Here is a 22,016-nt window from a genome sequence, read left to right as displayed (position 1 = left end):
TTATAGATAATTACACATTAAATTAAAAGTAAGTATTAACTGTAATAAGATATTTAGTTTATTTTTAAAATATCACAAAAATAACAAATGCAAATTACATTGAACTAGTTAACTATGGTTTTGAGTGACAAAGACATGACCAAAGTTATTGTAAGTGTATGTTCGATTGAGTATTAGTTCTTTTAATTTTATACCAGATATAACCTAAAAAATTGTTTAAAAAAAATGTAAAATATTATTATAGAAATTTGATAAAATTATTATTACTTGTAATCCATGATTAAGAGCAACCATCGAAAATACTGTTTTGATTGTTGAATATGGAGGTAAAAGTCTTAAATGTATACCAGATATCATTGTCCAAGCAAGATTGCTATCTTCTTCATCACTGACTTCAACAACTAGTTGCATGTCACGGTTTCTTAAAATATCATCCGAATTATTACATAAAATATAACAAATATATTTCTCATAACAATTTTAATTAAATTATAATTTATTATATAATTGTATACAAATACATATTTCATTAATAATCATAGTTATGAATAATAAATAAGATTTTGATGACTTGCTTTTATTTTTATATCATACTGAATTGACATAAACAAATGAGTTAAGTTAATACATATGTAATTATTTCTGAATAAGGGTGATTTCTAATAAGACCTGGATATTAATTCCAGACCTATTGTCTGAAATTAATTTAATTCAACTTTGATTATTCACCAGTTTTTGCTTCAAATATAAGGCCATCCAGATATTTTTACCTAATTAATTGAGTATTAGACTATTTATACTTAACTTATGTTACTATTATTTTTTCATTTTTAACAAATTTGATACTTATTAATGGTTAGGTTATTATTAGAAATTTCTATTTGAATAATTGAACATTCGAATATCAGTATTCGATGCTACAATACCTATTATTATTAAACGTTTTGTGTTACACGAAAACTTAAACGAATAATTTTCGTTATGTATTGTACTGTAGCATCAAATACTGATATTCGAATTATTTACTCTAGACCTATTCGAATTCTCGAATAATTCCCATCACTGGTTATTATACAAAATATTTCATGTTTATTTTAAATATATATATACATATATTTTAATATATTTAAATTACCTGTTATTTTTAATTGAGCATGTGAAGTCAAATTGTTCTTCACAAAAGACCATATCGGGTAAATAAGTTATGGAAAATGTAATGTCATCTAATTCTGGAATCTATAAAATACATAAATTAATTTTTTTTAATTTATTTAAAAAAAAAATTAAGCTCATTTAGATTAATTAAATGATCGTGAACAAGTCACCTTGATACTGCAATTGCATATAGTACTATTTTATTTTATTAAACATTTTCAAACCTATATCAACAAACTACTTAGTTTTTTAATTTATTAAAGTTCTAAATTTTATATCAATATTAGTAAAAAACTTGTATGAATAAAATTGAAATGTTTATTAATAATATGTTTTTAAGACTAACATATAGAAGCTTATGTATGCTGGAAATCAATTCTTATAAAACATTTAAAAAAAATATGTTTACTATCTACTTAAATACTAATGGCGTATAATTTAATTAATCTTTCATAAATACATTAATGTGATTACGTTTATATTTTAAGAAAACTTGGTAAGAGTATAATAAAATATTTTATGAAATAATTGTAAGTCCCATCTTATGACTGGACCTAATAAGAATATAACCTATTACAGAACTGTAATACCAATGATTACCTGTCTCACTAATGGACTGGATTGTATTTGTCCTTTTGTTCCCATATTAGATCGCCATAAAATATCCAACTTCCCGAGATTATTCGTTCTTGGTGGATTTTTTTCAGAAGTTTGATCTAAACTTAATCTATACATGTACTGACGTGTTTCTTTTACGTCTAGTATATCAAAATCGCCAAATACGGATTTATTTTCAGAGCTTGTAAGTAAATGATTCATTAAATTGACTGTTAATAAAATAATACATTTTACTCAAATATTTTCATCAAAAAATAATATCAAATTACCATCATATCCAACTGATGGCTCTAAGATAAACTTTTCTAACGTGATTGGAGTCGACATTATATTTTGAACTTGAACTTCTAGGTATACTTCATCAGTCTAAAATATAAAGAAAAATGCAATTTAATGCAATATACCGACTTAAATTGTGTTTGAAAAATATAGGTAGTAATAGTTTACCACAGTATTGTAAAATTTGGTTTTGAGATCTAAAGGTTTTGGAACTCTATAGCTGAATATTGTTTCAAATGAATGTTTTCGATCATATTCCACTTGACAAATCAATTTACTAAAATCAAAAGTTATAATACATTATACAATAATGAGGCTTTAAAAACAAGCAAATAATTCTTGACACATACTTGACACTTCCATGTTCTTTGACTTCATGCTTTACTATAACGTCGATAGAAGCATATGGATCCAACTTAGGAAAAGCCTTAGGCCCTAAAATTGGTATGTGTGATGTAGCAGTATCTATTTCTGCTTTCAATATTATATCATGAATTGTTTGGGAACTTTCATTCTTCAAATAAATATAGCACAAAAATGTTTCGCCAAGATACAAGTTTCTAGAAAACAAAGATACATAATTGTTAATTGACAAATCAATGAATTTCTAAAAACTTGTTTACTCAAGAACATTTGGGACCATGAGAAACGATCCAGCTGCTAACGTTTCAGCATTAGCTAAGGTAGTCACCTCTTTTTTCAAATGGGCATTCAATGCATTTCCAGGTAAATCTTTAGAATCGCATGTGACCACTTTTGAATTAACCATAGCGGGTTTACCAAGGCGCATCACTATTGCAAATGAAAAACAAATGAAAAAAATTTAATTCTAAATTCTAAACATTTTATCCAGAAATCTAGAATGATAATTTTCATACAGGTACCTCTTAATTTAATGGGATGATCGACCACTTCTTTTACTTCCATCGAAGTCATATTGAAGTTTTATTATAATATTAATCTTAAAAGACGAATAATAATACTGAGTGAATAATGGTGACAACTAAACGTCAACCGTTACTCGTGAACTGAACGTATACAAATGTTTACTATTAAAAAAAATAATACTAATAGGACATACGAGGTGGTATTCACATCTCGAACGATTTCAATTCTCAATAATGTGTCGTTTGAATATTGATGTAAAAAAACAAAAACCAAATTGACTTCGGTTATCATCCAATTTATCGTGGAACATCATGATATGGAAAAATGATTGTTAATTGTTATCAGCAAAGGGACAACGTTTTGTTATGTTTCTAAAATTAAAAAAATTAAGTTAACAACGACAGTTGTCCATTATTGATTCATGTCCGACGAGCATAAGTAGACGTAACGATGTATTCAACTATTCTATATAAAAAATTCACGACCAGCACAGCGATAATATGCGACTTGAGCAGATCTTTGAACACTGACGCGATTGGTGTGTTGAGTAAAAATGCCCTAGGAGCAAGCTGCACAAGAATGTTCCATACCAGCACTACCGTTCTATCGGATAGACCATACTCATCTCTACGACCCAAACTCAAGTGCACTACTGACACCACCTGTACAATCTTTACTCCTGAACGGCACTATTGCAAGGATTATAAGCCTTTTCCTCAAGTACCCGAGTTTCCACCCGTGGTCTGGCCTAATCTATTCAAATCCATCAAAGCACTGTTATATTCATATCTGATCATCAAACCGCAATTCGACCAGGACTTCAGTCTTGGGGAGTTTTCAAAAAATTCAAGAAAGGTTTTGTTCATCATCTGTACCTCTTTCTAGTTCTATGTTTACAATGATATTGTTTTATGCTTACTTTATAGGCTGTTGAAGTGGTTTCCAAATGTATTGCCAAACAAGACTTTTCTACTCTACAAGGACTAGTCACCAATGATGTATTGCAACAAGTGAAATCCATTGTTTCAAATCTTAATGAAGAAGAGTTACAAAACATGGGATTTGATAATGATGATATCTATTTATTTTTACCAGTCCAATTGGACATAATAAATGATACAAAAAGTTAGTATAGCTGTTTTCTAATATACATTTTGATCACTTACTTATTAATATGGTATAATTGTTAATGTTTCAGTTGAAAATAGACGTTTTGTTGAAATAACAATGTGCTACCATGCTATACACAATTTAGAAGAAATCAAAAAAAGGTCTGAAGAAATTGTAGACATACAAAAAGAATTAAAAAGTAGTATATATGTACTGAACTATAGATTTATTAGAGAATACACAGAAGGAATAAAAGATGCATGGACAGTAAATGCTATAAATCATTTAAAAGCTGAGGAACATGATAAAACAATTTTGTAAATACAATTGTATAAATTACTTAATTAATGTTTACTTAGATATCTGTAATTATAGAATTTTTTTAATTTGTTAATATTTTAACATTTTATATTAAAAATTCAATTAATATTTATTAAACTTGCTACAAAACATTTCTGTTTAATTCTATGAGCTATTATTTTCATTTTGATGTCACCTTCTATTTGTCTATATCTATGACTAGTTAAGCAATCTTATTCAGATAATTAGTCATAGTTCATACTAATAATTTCTATAGACGCTATAAAAATGAATACTACAATGTAAATTTATTGCTCAAAATATATGAATTAACTTAATTTTTTAATGTACAATGAAGAACTTTATGTAATATATTATGTGATATATATAACATATAATTAAAATGAAAGTACTTATTATAATTAAATCATTTGATTTAAAATATTAACTATTTTCATATATTTTTTTTTTACTTTGAAAAATCCAATATTTTACATAATTAGAAAATCGGAAGGAAAAATTTTATTTTTATGAATTATTCTTTGATGATTACTATATCAATTATAAATTTAATTTTATTTCTCTAATGATTTAAGTAAAATAAAATACAAAATTCTGCTAAACTTAGCAAATTGGTTGAAGAAGTCAAATCTGTATTAAATCAAGTATTACAAAATATTATATTAATTATAATCATTGATGAAATATGATTGATCTATAGATTTTGAATATTACTATTGAATATACTAAACTCAGTTAATTTTGTAAAATAAATTTTAAAATGAGGCAAATGCATTAATTTCATTAACTAATAATTTAATACTGTTTATTCGTTCTAAATAATCACAAAAGAAAATATAATAATACAAAACATAATATTACATTTTCAGTAAAATACTTTTTACAAATTTATTATTTCATATTAAACTAAATAATTAAAAATAATAAAGAGATATTAATATAATTACACGCATTTGTATATAAAAATTAAATATTAAAATAACAAATACTCCACTGAATTCTTGATTGAAATTCTGAATTCATTGATTCTTTATTTTACAAATAACTCGTTATATTTCAGTATTTATAATTTTCATCTTACTACATAACATAATTTATTGTCAAAAAGACAAATTTACGATAACAATTTTCTTAAACTAGTTTAGTGTCGCTTAGTATTTAATGTAATGCATACATTAAGTAAAAAGAAAAACTATCAAATATTTAGTTACATAATTTCAAAAAATAAATAAATTTTGATTTCCTAAATGCAGTAGAAAAATTCTGAAAAATAATGAAATTAATAACTTTTCAACTTTTTAATTATTATAAAACAATTTGACATGATAACCCATAAAAAATTGAACCATTAAATATAATAAAACAAACAATAAGAAATATACTTTGATCATTAAATTTAGTATCACAATTTAATTATTTTAAAATTTTACCACATGAAAAACAATACATTTAATGTGTATCATATCATACTCATAATTTTAACAAAATCCATTTCAATAAGTAACAAATAATATTGGAAAATATAATTTCTGCAAAAAAAGTACTAACCCTTCTGGGAATGGGCTTGAAGTATTAGAACATAACGTACCCACTTCAATTTAGAATAATTGATATAAAATATATTTAACACTAAAAGACATAATTATTGACTAATCAAGTAGTGATATGCTTATAGCATGAAGTAAATTACATTGAAACCATTATCAATATAATTTTAATGTGGACACTATGTAAATAAATAGTGGTCTTAATAATATAGTCCTTAAGAATATTTCAAATACTGAAATATATAATAAGAAAAAATAAGTAGGTACAATATTTTTTTTTTTTTTTTTAAATAATTTAACTTAGGTAATTAAGTTTCAACTAAAAAATCAAATAAAGTAATAACCATAATTAGTAAAAAATGCAATTTTAAATTTTGTAGTTCTCTGTTTAGACAATAAAAAACCATTATAATTTTGAAAAATTGATAACAGACATTTTAATTTAATAAATGTTTATTTGAACATACTATACAATTTTCATGATTCTGATAACAAAATATTAGGATCATAGAAAAGTTATAATGATAACTTTCACTTAAAAGAAAAAATAAAATGTCACATATTTAATTTATGACAGCATAATATAAAAACCCATTTAATAATTTTGTTTAGTTTAAGTTGACAACACATAAATTTAGTTTAAAAAATTTTTACAAGTCAAATATATATTAAGTTTAAAACTGTTAAGCCACAATATGAATACAAATAATGTAAAATATTGTAACTAATTAAACAATAAAATAAACCAAATATATAGTTATTTCAGTTAGTTTTGAAACGAGGAACCCTAAGACAAAATTAAAACTAATATCAAGTCAATACACATTATAAATTGTATGTAGTTTACATTTTATGAAGATAAAAAAAATAATCCATAATGGAACATTATTTCGTTTAAATTATTTACACATAAAATTAATAAATGGAAGATCGATAAAATGATTCATGTTACAACTTAATTTAGTCTTAATACCGGCGAGTAGTTAAATAAAAATCATTTCAGAAGTATTTTTGAGCTTATCTTTTTTTAAGTAACACAAGCAAAATGCAAGTGTAAAAGGATATGGTTATTTTATTATTATTTGAATATCTGGTAACAAATAGATCTGAAATGATTATTTAAGTGCATGTTAAGGATGATCATTTTGAATAGCTAATGAACAATTTATCCCATGATTCATATGATTTTCTTTATGGCTATGGCCACCTGTAATAAAAATTAATTTAAACTAAAAAATAAATTAAGTTAATCCGAAATTTACCTATAACTTCCAACATGACCATCAAAAAAAATCCAATCATAGTGAATAGCAATTTGAGCAAACCAGGCGCTGCACCTTTTTTTCTTTCCCGGTCAAGTACTTCAAAAAATGTAACATATAAAATTGTACCAGCAGCTAAACCTTGTAAAACTGCATTTCCTACTGTGTGATAATTATTTTCCACTTCTGACACATTTAATGTTAATAACGATCCCAAGAAGATACCTAAAATATAATAAATCATTTTTTAATTAAATTATTCATTATATAATTTTAGTATTTAAATATTTTATAGACAATATCTTAAATCAATTATTATTGAAAATGTCCTTATATTTTTGAAAAATAAATTAATAAAAAAATTAGGGCTTTCAATATTTCAATTTTTTTTAATATTTTCAATAAAAAGAAGACCAAAAAATTATTCAATTTATACAGCATTTATTGAGCATATTTGATTAGTTTTACAAAAATGTTATAGTTATTTATTTTTTACAATTTATAGATTATTGTCAATTTTGTGATATATTTTATTTTATTCATAAAATTAAAAATTTGACAAAGTAAACAAGGGTTTCAAAAGATACAAATTTTTAACATACAAACATTTTAAACTGATACCAATTTTTAAATATAATTTACTTAATGATTCAATTATAATTTGATTTATCAACAAATTTTTGAAGAAGTGTTAAAAACAAATGAAATGTTCATAAGATATATAATATGTAATGGAACTGTAGGTTAATAATAATAATATTTTGAACTTAAACAACAAATTAAGAAAAAACGATAAAAAAACGGACAGAAAATACTATTAACAAGGTTAAGACCAATTATTTAATGAATATGTTTAGAAAGTTATTTGATAAACTAACCAACATGAATACAAATATATTTATGATGTAATTATTGTTATTTAGTAAGAATTACAGAAAATTAGTATACATTATATAATGTACAACATTATACATAGATATTACTACAAAACTCAACACTATGAATACAAATATTTTATGGTGCAATTGTAATTAGTAAGAATTGTAGTAAATTGGTATACATGATATTATATTCAATATTATTTTAAATAATAAATATTTTAAACCATAACATTTTTTGTATTCAATTATGTTTTTTAATAACTAAAATTAAAATTTTAATAGTTAGTCTTTTATAGAATAATCTATAGTTATCAGTACAAATTTATAAAAATGATTATCATTTTTTTGTATAAAATAAAATATAAAAATACTACTACAATAATATTAATCACTTTAAAATTAGTTAATCATAAACTTCATAATTAATTTAATTTTTGTCAAAACATAAATATTTGAGAAGTTAATCTATTTTATAAAATAAAACCAATCTACATTTGAAAACCTAAATTAGATTAACTAGTTTAGAATAATAGCATGCATTTTCTAAAATATTTTAACATTTTATTTTGAAACTATTAGAAAATTTATTAGATATAAGACATAAACTTACCAAAAGGTGATACCAAAGTAAGAACAATGATATTCAACACAATATTTGTTAATGATGAACATGAAATCACTAATTTGATGCCAATACAAAATAATATAGTACATTCATGAACAGAAACGGCTAAAAACAGGAAACCCATATCGTCCATATTTTGTTCTAAACCAATGGCTAATCCTTCCATAATTGAATGAAAAGATAATGCCAGTACAACAAATAGACTTCTTAGATTATGTACATGCGACATTTCATTATTATTTTGTTCAATTTGGCAATCTGGAGTTCCAGTTCCTTGATCAACACTTACAGAATTCACATCATCAGCAGATTTGACTGCTGTCGACTGACTGTTAGCCCATGGCAATAAGCTATCACAGTGTTGTGTTTTTTTTGTTTTATTGCGGTTATTATGTTTTTTAACAAAATGCTTTACAGTTTCTTCAACAAAGTAGACGAGGAAAAATCCCATACAAACAACCAGCTCAGCAAACGGGTAATGATGGTATTGTTCCAAATGGTTGGTAAGACTTTCTCTTACCTCAGGTATTAAATGGACAAAACAGGTAGCAAGCAAGACACCTCCACCCAAATTCAAGCATAATGAAACTAAATAGTCCAACTGAAACATTTAACGAAACATCATAATCTACTGTACTTAAATGAGTTTTGGTGTTGATTTTTACCGTTTTCGATTTCAATGAATCAGCAGATTTGTTAGAAAATAATTTTCTGGATACAAGTAGAGGAGTGAAACCGAAGAACAGTCTTGAAATAATCGATAGTACAATGATCAGTGCCTTAGCAGAATACTGGTCCATCATGATTGATCTAATAATTTCCTGTCTCCCAACTAGTTGTTTCCTATTCGTTTTCCAGTGATATCACTTGGAAACAAACCACGATTCAGCGACCACCACCATCACGCAGTAATATTTAGTGTTACATCTAGAATAAATCCAAAATAATTGTTTACGATCAAAATTAATTAAGTCTCCCACAAGGAACCAGCACCGACGAAAAATTAATCAGAACTGTCGGAGTTCAGGAATATTATCTGAATATAAGACATGTGCAGTCCAAGTGTATGTAAGTAACTAATTTACAAACAGAACGTCGGAACGGATATTAGGAACGGGATTCGGTATTTTTAAAATAAAAGGCATTTACGCGAATTGAGGTTATCTCGGAAGTCGGTTCTCTTAGAAACCCAAAGACAATAGGAAGATTCCGAAGATATAACACAAAATTGCACAAAGATTCTGAGGTGATATTTAAACGATTCGTTTTAATTTTAAACACATTATTAAAACGGTATTACATTAAAATTATACATTATAATAAAAATAAAAATATTCATTACATACCTGGTTATTTAGACTGGTTTTTTTTTTTTTTTTTTATAATATATTATCTGTTTAATGTTTTATCTCAAGTATAGACAAACGATTTCCAAATAACTACTTAAACAATAATTTACGCGTAACACAACTGAATTAATACTAAGACAACAGTCTAACTAGCTTAGTGGGGATGACCGACGCGTCGCGACGTGATTAATTGGAGTACCAATTGTAATAGAATATTATGTTTTATCACTTACATCGATCCTCGGCAAATCAAATCGTCAAACATCGGTGTTGAACACGATATCGGCGAATGGAGCGATACTATGCCATATCAAATGCTAGATATATTAGCATTAAGCCGTATTCACGATTCAAGATCCCCATAAGTTGAAATATTTTATCTCTAGGTACTCTAAAAATAACCGCATTACATAAATACTGCAACAATTATTATTATTATTATTATTATTATTATTATTATTACGAATCGCGGGGGAACGAGATTATAACAAAATGTTTAAAAATGTTACAACTTACAAAACATGTTGGCAATTAATCCTTACTTGCTACCATGAAGACTATGTATACCTCTTACAGTCTTCAATTATTTATGTTAGCACTTTGCTAGTAGATGAACGAGTGGTTGCCATTGAATTGTCGCGTGTGAAGTGAGATAAACATTTTACATAAATTCTTTAACAGCTATCGTAAAAATATTGTTACATTTGTGTACGCGTGTTTCATCGTGTATCTTGCTGGTAGTATAAAAGCGCGCATCCCGTTGACGTATTTATTTTAAAATAATAATGAAAATTACTTCAATTAAGTTAAATTATCATACAGAATTGTATTCAAGAACTTATGAGGAAGAGGGGGTATTACAATTTTATAAAATCGGTAAGTACAAGAAAGTACATAGAAGTTCCATATTCCAAAACATACAATAGTACCAGTAACTTTTAAACTGCTATATCTAGTTGGTTCTTGAAATATGAAGTATTTGCTTTGCATGATGAACTTTTTTGATGAAATGGAATAAGTCGAGTGGGTCTGAGAATTTTAATTTAAAGTATATCCGGTGGCGTAAATTGGATCCAATTTCTGGTGGTGCAGAGGCATATTCTCAACTTATAATTTCCAACACACACATTTTCCAATTTTCTAAGTAAAATTCTTTCCAATAAACTATATATTTTCCCATATATTTCTTTAAATAACAAATACATTTTGAATTATTTTAGCTGTAAAACCTTTATTATCATAATATTAATAAAAAAAAAAAACAATCAAATTTTGTTTTTAGTATGCTGATTTCTTTGGCTCTTGAAAATAATGTTACAGGTATACAAAAATTTCAATAATTTTCTGATGGTGTAACAACAAATTTTTGCACTACCACATTTTAGATGTAGTGTTGCAAGTACCACGTTTGCACCACCCAGTTTACGCAACTGAGTATATCTATAGAGACTTTCAGTTTTTTTTTTTATAGAAAGTCTGAATTAACTCTGTATTCAAAATTTGAATTGGGTAGGTAATAGTTGCGACAGTAAAAATTTCTTCCGAATTGCGGTCTGAGTATTTTTGTGATACATACGAATTGCGGTCTGAGTACATAATAACTTAACATTTTTTTGATATGAAATTATATTTTCTAAGCTTCATTTCCTTCACATTTTTATACATGCATAGGACTGTCTGTAGCATCACTAGAACAATTAGGTTAGTATTTAATTTAATATATGATTTACAAGAATTTTTAGTAGGTACAGTAAAATTAGAAAAGCGGCGAAATGTTCATGGCGGTTGTAAAGCGACGACTAAGGTACATTTATACTAACATTAACATTTGTTGCGAAAGTCGCATACTAGGTATTTTTTTATTTTTATTTAATTTGCCTTTGTCGTTAACATTACAGCTAATACTAGGTACAATATTTATATTTTGCTGATTTTAAGTAACATTGTCACTATGACAAGTATCTATTTTAAACGATTAAGTAGGTTAGGTTAGGTTACTTATGCATTGCGCAATTATATCCAGTTTATACAGGAACAGGATTGAAGGCCGAGAGATTTTAATTTCCCCAAATGTGTGTATGTATATGTTGTTTTATTTTTAATTGGCTATATTTTATGGACTTCAATATATCTTAATAGATTTCAAACTTTTAATTCCAGTCTACTAATTGTCGATACCATTAATTTTATAATATACATTTATAATGTACCTACTAAAAAGTATATTTTATTTAATAAAATAATGTAACTGTTGAGCTATAATAGCTTTTACTAAAAGTTTAAAAAAAAAAAATAAAAAAATATTTTAAAAGCTGTGACGATAACTAGTTACATGCAAATAAATGACTGTGAACTGTTGTAACTTTTAATGTCGTAATAGTGAATTTTTGCCTATACTTTTACTTATTATTTTTTTTTTTTATTATTTAAATTTAAGTTAATTATGTTCCAAATGTTTTTAGTATCGCAAATCTTCTTCCGTAACTTCATACATTACGACAGAGAACAAACAAAGACTTAGAGCCGACCCTTGATACACACCAACTCCTACATTAAAATCTTCTATTACTCCACACAATCTCTTTACACTAGTTCTACTTCACTACTTCTTACATATCTTGAATCAAATTTATATGTATTTTTGAGATCGCATTTCTCATTAATGCCCACTTTAAAACTTCTCTCGGCACTCTGCCATACGTCTTTTCTAAATTTATAAACACCATGCATAATTTTTTCTTTTTTTTCTTAAACTTCTCTACTAGTTGTCTAACAAAAAATAATGACTCAATTGTTGATTTTTCTGCCATGAAACTAAACTGATTTTCTGATATTGATGTCCCACTTCTTATTCTCTTCTCTATAATCTTTTCCCAAATCTTCATACCATGACTCTTCAGCTTTATTCCTCTAAATCCATCCTTGTATGTCTCCTTTGCCTTTAAATATTATTACAATAAAACACTTTCTTCAATCTTCTGGCATTTTCCATCTAATAACAATTTATTAAAAAGTTCTTTCAATCATCCAATGTATACATCTCCTAAAATTTTCCACACTTTTAGAGATACTCCATCTGATCCTACCGCTTTTTTCTCTGTCATTGCCTTCACCGCAACCTTCACTTCCTCCTCACTAACTAAACCAAGCAATCCTTCATTCCATGAAATACTCTCTAAAGCTACTTTTGGATACTTCTCGTTCAGTAATCACCCGAAAATATTCTTTCCGTCTCCATAGTTTTTTAGCACTCTTATCCTCTTTTTTTTATTTACCAAACATTTTGAAGTCCCTGTATCGTTTTTCTCTAACCTTAGTCAGTCTATAAATTTATTTTTATACTCTATCCAATCTTCTCTCTTCCTGCTTTTCTGCCATAATATAAATTTATTTTTCTTATTTATTACCACTCTCCTTATCCCGCCACTACGATTACTTGTTTTCTGGCATACTACTCTTGGTTTCACCAACAACCTATTTTGCTTTACACTTAACATACTATATTCTTAACACAAATTACCATTCTTTTCTAAACCTCATTTAAAATTCCACTCAGCTTTTTCTTTTACTTTCTTTATAAATTCTTTTTCTTTGTTTCCTATTAATTTACTCCACCAAATTCTCAACTCCTTTCTGGTTTTCCTTTTTATACTTACTATACTCACCTTCTTTCCACGGCACCATACTTCCATTATCATCAACCTATATTGTATTGTTTGAAAAAATAATAACGGATATAAAGTTATTAAAAACATTAAGAACTGGAAGGAAACATTGTTTCACGAGATACGGATAATGTTCCTGAAGACCACGTTTGATAATATAATTACCTTTGTAGATGTCGAACGAAGTTTTTCGATTAATAAACAAAATAAGCTAATAACCGAAGAACACTGATATTTGAACACATTAATCAATAAATACTATCTCACAAGTTAAAAATACTTAATTATTATTACTATTTTTTTTTTAAAAATTTAACTGTTTATACTTAATACTATTTTTAATTTACTGGTATAAAATTAATTTTCAGTTCAACGTGACTATAAAAATACAAGAAACAAAGAATCAAGTAACAGCTGGAAAGCATTGATCAAATAAAATCAAACATTTTTAGGGTATCAAAATCCGCGCCCTAGTCATAAGTTATAAATTTTTTTTTTTTTGCACTTGATTATTTAATTAAAATTAATAATATTTAAGAATTTATTTAATTTATAGTCTTAATTTAATAATGCATTTTTATAACTATACCGATTTTATAAAACAATAGATTTATAATTATTATTATTTTTAAAACAAAAAAATATACTATCACATATTATATTATTTATAATATTTATAGCATACATATAGGTAGTAATACTTTTATATTGTGCTTTAACCTTCTTTTCATCCACTTTAACCTACCTGTGTATACCTGTATATACCTCATACATATTTTTGCGTGGAAATAACTAATACATGGAGTAAAAGTCATCCATATAATGAATCGAATATCTCATAAGTGGCTGTATATTTTTGCAGTTTATATTTGCTTGTTTTGCTTAAATCTTTAAAAGTCTATTTTGATTCATAAAATACTTAAAAAATAAGTCAATAATGTTTATTCAGTGACACAATATTTAAAAATACTTTACTTATTAAACAAATTTTGGCAAGTAAGAGGTTGATAAAAACAGTTTTCCAAGTAGACATCTACAAAGCTTTTTCTTAGAAAAACAAAATTATACTCACTACAATCAAAAAAAAGCAACTAAGGTGACTGATTTTTTTAGCAGAATATTTTATATGTCCATGGATTTTTTGACATTACAATTTATATATTACCTGTTTGAATAAAAATTTAAGTAAAAAACCATAAAATATCAGTCATGGGGTTAAAAATTCTAATAAAATATATATTTCCTTCAAAAAATATGGGTTTTTTAATTTTTTTGTTAATTATTGGGATAGTATAAATGATTTATCTTGTCAAGTTACCACTTCTTCTTTATACGAAACCTTGAAAAAGCATGGTTCTAATCAGTGCTTAAAACCGTTCTTAATAAAGTTGATAATCAGCTCCAGTAGGAGCCGAAAATTTTTTAAAACTGGTAACCGGTTATCGTTTAATTTTGATATTATGGTAATCAGTAACCGTTTCTTTAAGGTTATTTCAAAAACTATATTAACCGTTAAGCTGGGGGTTCACACTACACTGTGCCGTCTCGTGTCTTCTTAAATAATTATCTCTGATTGGTTGAACCATATTGTTACATCAAGGTATACCGTATAATAAATCACAAGTTACCTCACTAATCATAAGATACCGTGAAATTGATTTTATCCAACTTTTGAACATGTGGTTACCGATTTTAATAGTAATAATTTAATATTCAATGATAACAGTATTCATAATAACAAAAGGCTCAGAAGATGTTGCAATTGCATGATTTTATTGGGATATTTATTCAATTTATTGCTAAGTAACCTTGAAATTATTTTCATGACACTATGTAAAACCTAATGGGACCATTTTGAAAGAAAATTTTAAATTTCAAACTATTTATTTTATGTTACTTTATATTATATATTTATACGTAGAAATTATGTTTAGCTTAGTAAGCTATTATAAATTATTATTTGTAGAACAATTATTTGTAGACATTGAAACATCGTATAGAACTTTACAGTTATATAAGTGTATAACAACTAATGGATTTATTATAAGTATGATAAATGCGATAACACTTTTCTCCATAACTTTGCTATTATGTAAGATATTGCAGTCAGTAAAATGCGATTTTAGTGAAGCAGTAGAACATATCGAAACTGTTTTAAGTGAAGTGAAAGATATACGAAAAACCATTGATGACAATTTCAAAGAAATATTCATTAAATTAGAACAATTATTCATATCCGTGAATGATGAAAAGAAAAGGAATATACCAAGACTAGTCAGTCGTTTGTTCAAAATATAGAATTAATGTAGATACCAAAATTCCTGAAGATTATTTTCGTATTTCTATTGTAATTCCTTTCTATGATGATTTTATTAGTCAACTTAAAGAACGATTTTCCAAACACAAGATAATTTTATCGTCTTTGTATTTATTAATATCAAAAATGTGCATAAAATCTTCAATTTTAGAACCAGATTTTAGTTTATATTCGAATTTATAAATGCTGATGCATTACCTTCAGAAATAAAATTGTGGAAAAAAAAATTGATTACATTTAAAGACATAGATTGTTCAAATGCAGCTATAGAATCATTAAATTATTGTAACCCTGAACTTTTTCCAAATATTTATTTTTTATTAAAAGCTACACTGCCGGTTTCTACAAAAATTCTTGAACGAACTTTTTCACCATTAAATGCATCAAGATATTTTTACGAAACTATAGGACAAGAAAGACTAACTAGCCTAGCTCTATTAAGTGCCCATAAAGATGTTACGGTTAATTCCGAAGAATTGTTAAACCAGTTTGCTCTTCAAAAAAGATAGAAGCGTTCCCAGTTAATTACTGAAATTGAATTTATTAAATAGTATTTGTATATATAAAAGGATACATTAAAACAATTTTAATAAAAACTGGATTACAAAATAATCTATTTACTATTGAACTTATTGATTCAATTTAAAACTTTAAAATTTTATCTTCGAGTATTTGAAGATATAATTTATGAAAAATTGGTACTGTCTCCTAGTAAATGAAGTCTCGCAATAACGATTTTTATAGAATCACATTTTTTGTCCTTGTTACAAAACCCAGAAAATTAAAAAAAAATTATTTTTGTTTGATTTACTAAAATATATTAAAAATAGTTTTTATTTGTACCCTTATAATTTTAAAAATTACCTCTGAAAGTTCCAACTAGATAAAATTTGCTACCAAAAATCATCCCACCGTTTAATGATTACTTCCAACCTTCTGGTCAAAACCGTGATGACAGACTCCAAAAAAACACACATGACTAAAATTAATATATTACTCGTTTCACTCAGAATCAAACGTATAATTTATGATAAAAAAATATTAAATAGGTATTTAATAAATTCCATTTATAATGTATTGTTAGTATTAAACAATTATCAAATTATCATGTCCATATTACCTACATCCTACTAGCTACCAAGTGTAATTACCAGTCTATTCAAATTAACGCCCATCAATAATTGTTGATGGTTTAGTAAACTGTAAAAGTCAATGTCAGTCCGCCTCGAGTCTAATGATGGAGTCATTATTATTTTAAAAATTCAAGAAAATCAATATTTTATGGTTTGAACATATTGTTAAACTTAATTTTTTCTACCTGTCCTAAGTTTTAGCAGAGCCTTTTTTTAAAAACTTTTTATAATAAATCACGCAATATTTAACCAATTCGTAATAAAAATAATTGTTTTTATTTTTTTTTTGATAAAACAATGCATTAACAAAACAACATTTTTCTTAAAAACAAATGCCAATAAATAAATCATCAGTGTCAAAATATGATAGGCATAATTTTTATATTTTATATTTTTTTTTTTCAAAGTTAAATAAAATCTTTTTTTAGAATCAAATTGTTTTGTTAAGTGGAGTAAAATATAACCATTACTATTTTTTAAAATAAGAGTTTTTACTTTAATTTAGTATACTGGGAAATAAGTAAATATATATATTTATATTTATAGTTAGAAAATTTAATTTTAAATGAGGTGGCGTTTATAAGTAAGTTATTACGATAAAGGGGCGCTGAATCAAAAAAAGTTATGAATCACTGTCATAAACTATACCTAGGACCTTAAAACATATTGACGTACTGCAACATTTAAATGGAAGCTTATATACTCTAATCGAATAGGTATATATGTACCCCACATCGAAAACAAGTTTATTCCAATAATACATAGTAACTCTCAGATTTTGACATGTGGTAACAATAGGGGAGTGTTAACTGATAATGTTACATCATCCGACATTTTTATGCGTGCGTTAGCTTCAGATATTTATATAGGTTATACAAACATCGTTATATAAAAATATGAAATTACGTAAATAATATACTTTTTTGATTTCTTATTTTACTATTTTTAAGATAGCCTTTCGCATGATCTATATTCTATACAAAAGCACATAATTCATGATAATTAATTAAGTAAATAATTTTTGTTTTAAATATTGATTTTTAGTAATTTTCTAGTTTTAACAACAAATTTACTAGATACTTGAATATAAAATTTTAACTAATATAGATATACTAAAATACTGGATTACTTGTATTAAAAAAAAAAAAAAAAATACCTTAAAATCTTTCACTCAAATTTCTGTTTCTATTATAAATTAAGAAGTTGGTGAAAATAATTTTAAATGATTTAATATTTTCTTTTTGTACCATAGATTTTAATTTTTTTGTAATAAAATTTTTTAAGTTTTCAATAATAATATAATTATGGTTGAGCAATAGCCATATTATACTAACTTTGATACATTTAGACACGGACGATGGCTTGATGGCTGAGCAGTGAAAAATAAAATTTTTTAGCATAATAAAAAAGGTACACATATATTTTTATAAGAAGTTAATATTTTTTATATATTTTAACACCAAATTGCTTAAATTAAATTCATAATCATATAAGTTATATGAATATATGAAAATATCAAGTATAAAAAGCAAGAAAATTACAGCCAGCTCTTTATGTCTTATATTTCCATGTAGATCCATGCGTAAATTATACGTCTTATGTTCTATAATAACTCAAATATTATTATTAATAATTTATAATTTACAATATACGAGGTCTGATCAAAAAGTTCCGGGATTTTTTGAATAACGTGTCAATAGGGCGTCAGAGAAAAATGCAATTAGTAGCACTGTGTAAAGGAAGTTCTCCCGAGCACAGTTGTTTTTTCAGATAGTTGATAAGACGTTTTAAAGTGGAATAACAGTTATATTAGTAAATCGACTTTCTCGTGTTTGGCGATTTCGTAGTTTTGTTTGTGACGGAAGGGAAAGAAGAAGAACGCGTTTGCATCAAATTTTGTGTGAAGTTGGGGAAAACGTTTACTGAAACTTTTTAGATGTTACAAAAAGCTTTTGAGGATGAATGTTTGAGTCGTTCAAAGTGTCACGAACGGTTTAAAAGGTTCAAAGAAGGCCGGGCATTAATCGCAGACGATCCTCGATCAGGGCGCCTATAAGTTTCGACTGACGACGTGCATGTTTCCCAAGTGAATGACCTCGTGCATTCGAATCGACGTCTAACAATTCGTGAAATGGCAGAAGAATGCAACATTTCATTTGGTTCATGCCAAGGCATTTTAACAGAAAAACTGCAATTGCGTCGAGTGGCAGCAAAGTTTATTCCGAGGTTGATGACCAAGGATCAAAAACAACGAAGAGTTCATGAAAACTTTTTAAGAACCATAATTACTGGCGATGAAACATGGGTGTATTGGTACAACGGGGAAACAAAGGCCCAATCATCACAATGGAAGACTTACACTTCTCCATGACCGAAAAAAGCTTGGCAAGTGAAATCCAATGTCAAGGTCATGCTTACAGTTTTCTTTGACTGCAAGAGCATTGTATACCACGAATTCCTTCCTAGAGGTGAGACAATTAATCTTTTTCGTTACCTTGAAAACTTGAGACATTTGCATGAAGCTGTGAGAAAGAAGAGACCAGAAATGTGGGCAAGCGGGATATGGGTATTGCACCACGACAACGCCCCTGTGCATTCTTCGTTCGTCATTCAAGATTTTTGCACCAAAAATGCGATGACTGTAATTCCCTAGCCTCCCTATTTACCATATCTGACCCCAGCAGACTTCTTTCTGTTCCCAAAAATGAAAAGGCCCATGAAAGGAGAAAGGTTTGACGATGTTGAATTATTAATTAATTATTGATTAATAATTATATTTAATATAAATTCTACATTACATCATTTAAATGTATAATGTAGATCATTGTTGCCTATCTTTAACAAACTACTATCTTTAATATTTAGATTCTACCGAAAAAAAATTTTTTTTGTATATGATGTATATAATATACACTGAAATGTATAATAAGTAGAATTGATGATATTTTTGTTTTGAATTTGAACTTTGTGTTTATAAGCATTTTATATTTTATAATTTAGAAGAATCCTAAATTTATACACCTTAGGATCAAACTGGTTTAATTAATAACTGATAGATGTTAAGTATATTAATTAGGTTTCATTTCCAATGGCTTAGAACAGTGGTTCCCAACCAATGTGCCCCGAGCGCCCTTTAAATGTGCCGCGATAAATCTATAAATTGTTTTATAAGTATGTATTTACCAGCTTATTGATATTCGAAATGAAAATTGATCGAACTAATCGTAGATACATATAATATTATTTATTGTAAGTATGTCCATCGCAGCCGTCTCGATCGATCGATTGTATTAATATATTTCACAATAAATAACCCTCTAATAGAGTAGACTGTAAATAGTATACAAATATATATATAAAATATGGTTCACATATGGATTGGTATGCCGCGAAAATTTTGTTGGAGATGAAGTGTGGCGCATTGTTAAAATGGTTGAAAACCACTGGCTTAGAAGTTGGCAGAGTTATTTAATTTTTATTTTTATAGTGATATATTTATTTTTAATATGAGGGCTCAATGTTAAATGTCGATCAAACCTGAGATCATGGTATTCGTACTATATTTTTTTTTATTTCCGACAAGACTGGACCTTATTCCAAATCCCCGCAGGTTAGGCAGTGATAAAATTGTTGACTTCTAACAACTACTATGATACTTGCATCAGCAACTATTGCAATATCTTCTGAATTACTAATTTTATGCACAATAATCGAATCAATAATTGATAATAATTAAACAAAAATAATAATAATTATATTCGTATTCTAAAAAAAAAACCACTCGATATCATGTCAGTCGACTAGTCCACATATATTAAGGTTAGTTAAGACAAGTTGAAAGTTGAATGTGTCATTTGAAATTATCGATCGGTACCATTCGGTATAGTGTAAACGCGGCTTAACAACTACCTGTTTGCATGAAAAATTTGCATTATATCGGATGTCCGACAAAGATTTAATAATTTAAATATCTCCTATGTTTATAATAATAATCCTATTATTTGGCTTTATTAAATATAATCTTAGAGATTAAAAATTCTTAAAAATCAAATATTAGAAAACTTTTCAACAGACCAAACATCCAAAATGTCCTTATAAAGAATTCTCTAAAAGAATCAAATGGGCTACTCGTGCATGGAGACCAAAATAAGATTTTATAAATTGTTTTCTAGTTTAGTTGATATTTAAATATATAGGCACTTATTAAAATTTGCTTCACAGTTTCTAATAATTAAGAAAAATTAACGGACATCAAAAAAAGTGATGAAAGTAGTTGTTAAAAACCCATAAAAATTTTTATTTTAATATATTTATTTTAATTATTTTTAAAATACAATTATTTATAACAATTAATTTTAGACAGTATAAAACAAAATACAATGAATTAAATTGAAAACCAGGCTGATCGAAAAGAAATATAGTCGCTAAAATGTTGAAAATTAACTATGAGAAGAAGATCGATCAAACATTAAAAGGAATATTGTAAGAATTTATTAGAATAGAGAGTAAATGATAGTGAAAAATAATATGGAAATTATCGTAAAACGATTAGAAGTGAAGGGTATAAAGAAGAGAATCATTGAAGAAAAACTTACAAAAACTCTTAGTTGAGAGAAAGAGGAAATATTTTTCCAACTAAGGTTTAAATTATGAAACCAAAGTACGAAAGATGGTGGGATAGATTTTTTAATACCAAATAGCATTATTAGGAAGTATCTTTATCTATTGATTAAACTACATTTGGTCAACGTGAAACCTTAACATTGGATAGTAATTAGTTCAAGACATAGGAAAATGTGTGGGGCTGATTAGAGATATGGTGGATCTGTGATTTCGTTGACCTGGATACTTGAGTGACCAAGTATC

General features: G+C 26.5%; 3 protein-coding genes across 5 annotated transcripts; 1 reads left to right on the top strand and 2 right to left on the bottom strand.

The window, feature by feature from the left end:
* Positions 1-33: 33 nt before the first annotated feature.
* Positions 34-3,184, bottom strand: LOC112693594 (trafficking protein particle complex subunit 13). Its single transcript, XM_025568725.1, has 9 exons — positions 2,937-3,184; positions 2,676-2,844; positions 2,403-2,612; positions 2,221-2,329; positions 2,043-2,139; positions 1,756-1,982; positions 1,136-1,236; positions 268-421; positions 34-204 (listed from the first exon to the last, which is right to left on the bottom strand). Exons 1-9 carry the CDS (start codon positions 2,986-2,988, stop codon positions 109-111), a joined length of 1,215 nt encoding a protein of 404 aa, XP_025424510.1. The 5' UTR covers positions 2,989-3,184; the 3' UTR covers positions 34-108.
* Positions 3,185-3,292: 108 nt separating this feature from the next.
* LOC112693595 lies at positions 3,293-4,400 on the top strand. Its single transcript, XM_025568726.1, has 3 exons — positions 3,293-3,795; positions 3,867-4,065; positions 4,139-4,400. Exons 1-3 carry the CDS (start codon positions 3,391-3,393, stop codon positions 4,369-4,371), a joined length of 837 nt encoding a protein of 278 aa, XP_025424511.1. The 5' UTR covers positions 3,293-3,390; the 3' UTR covers positions 4,372-4,400.
* Positions 4,401-6,787: 2,387 nt separating this feature from the next.
* Positions 6,788-10,643, bottom strand: LOC112693558 (zinc transporter ZIP3-like). Of its 3 annotated transcripts, XM_025568674.1 has the most exons (6): positions 10,552-10,643; positions 10,269-10,452; positions 9,352-9,613; positions 8,672-9,287; positions 7,181-7,405; positions 6,788-7,125 (listed from the first exon to the last, which is right to left on the bottom strand). In XM_025568674.1, exons 3-6 carry the CDS (start codon positions 9,487-9,489, stop codon positions 7,049-7,051), a joined length of 1,056 nt encoding a protein of 351 aa, XP_025424459.1. In that variant the 5' UTR covers positions 9,490-9,613; positions 10,269-10,452; positions 10,552-10,643; the 3' UTR covers positions 6,788-7,048. The 3 variants fall into 3 exon arrangements, with proteins under 3 accessions (XP_025424459.1, XP_025424460.1, XP_025424461.1); XM_025568675.1 differs by lacking the exons at positions 10,269-10,452; positions 10,552-10,643 and adding an exon at positions 10,033-10,175; XM_025568676.1 differs by lacking the exons at positions 10,269-10,452; positions 10,552-10,643 and adding an exon at positions 9,836-9,918.
* Between the last annotated feature and the right edge of the window lie 11,373 nt (positions 10,644-22,016).

Source organism: Sipha flava, unplaced genomic scaffold (genome assembly GCF_003268045.1).
Source record: "Sipha flava isolate LNK unplaced genomic scaffold, YSA_version1 88_pilon_pilon, whole genome shotgun sequence".
NCBI classification, from domain to species: domain Eukaryota; kingdom Metazoa; phylum Arthropoda; class Insecta; order Hemiptera; family Aphididae; genus Sipha; species Sipha flava.
The sequence above is the reverse complement of the archived record's forward strand: the minus strand, read 5'-3'. Positions and strand labels throughout refer to the sequence as shown.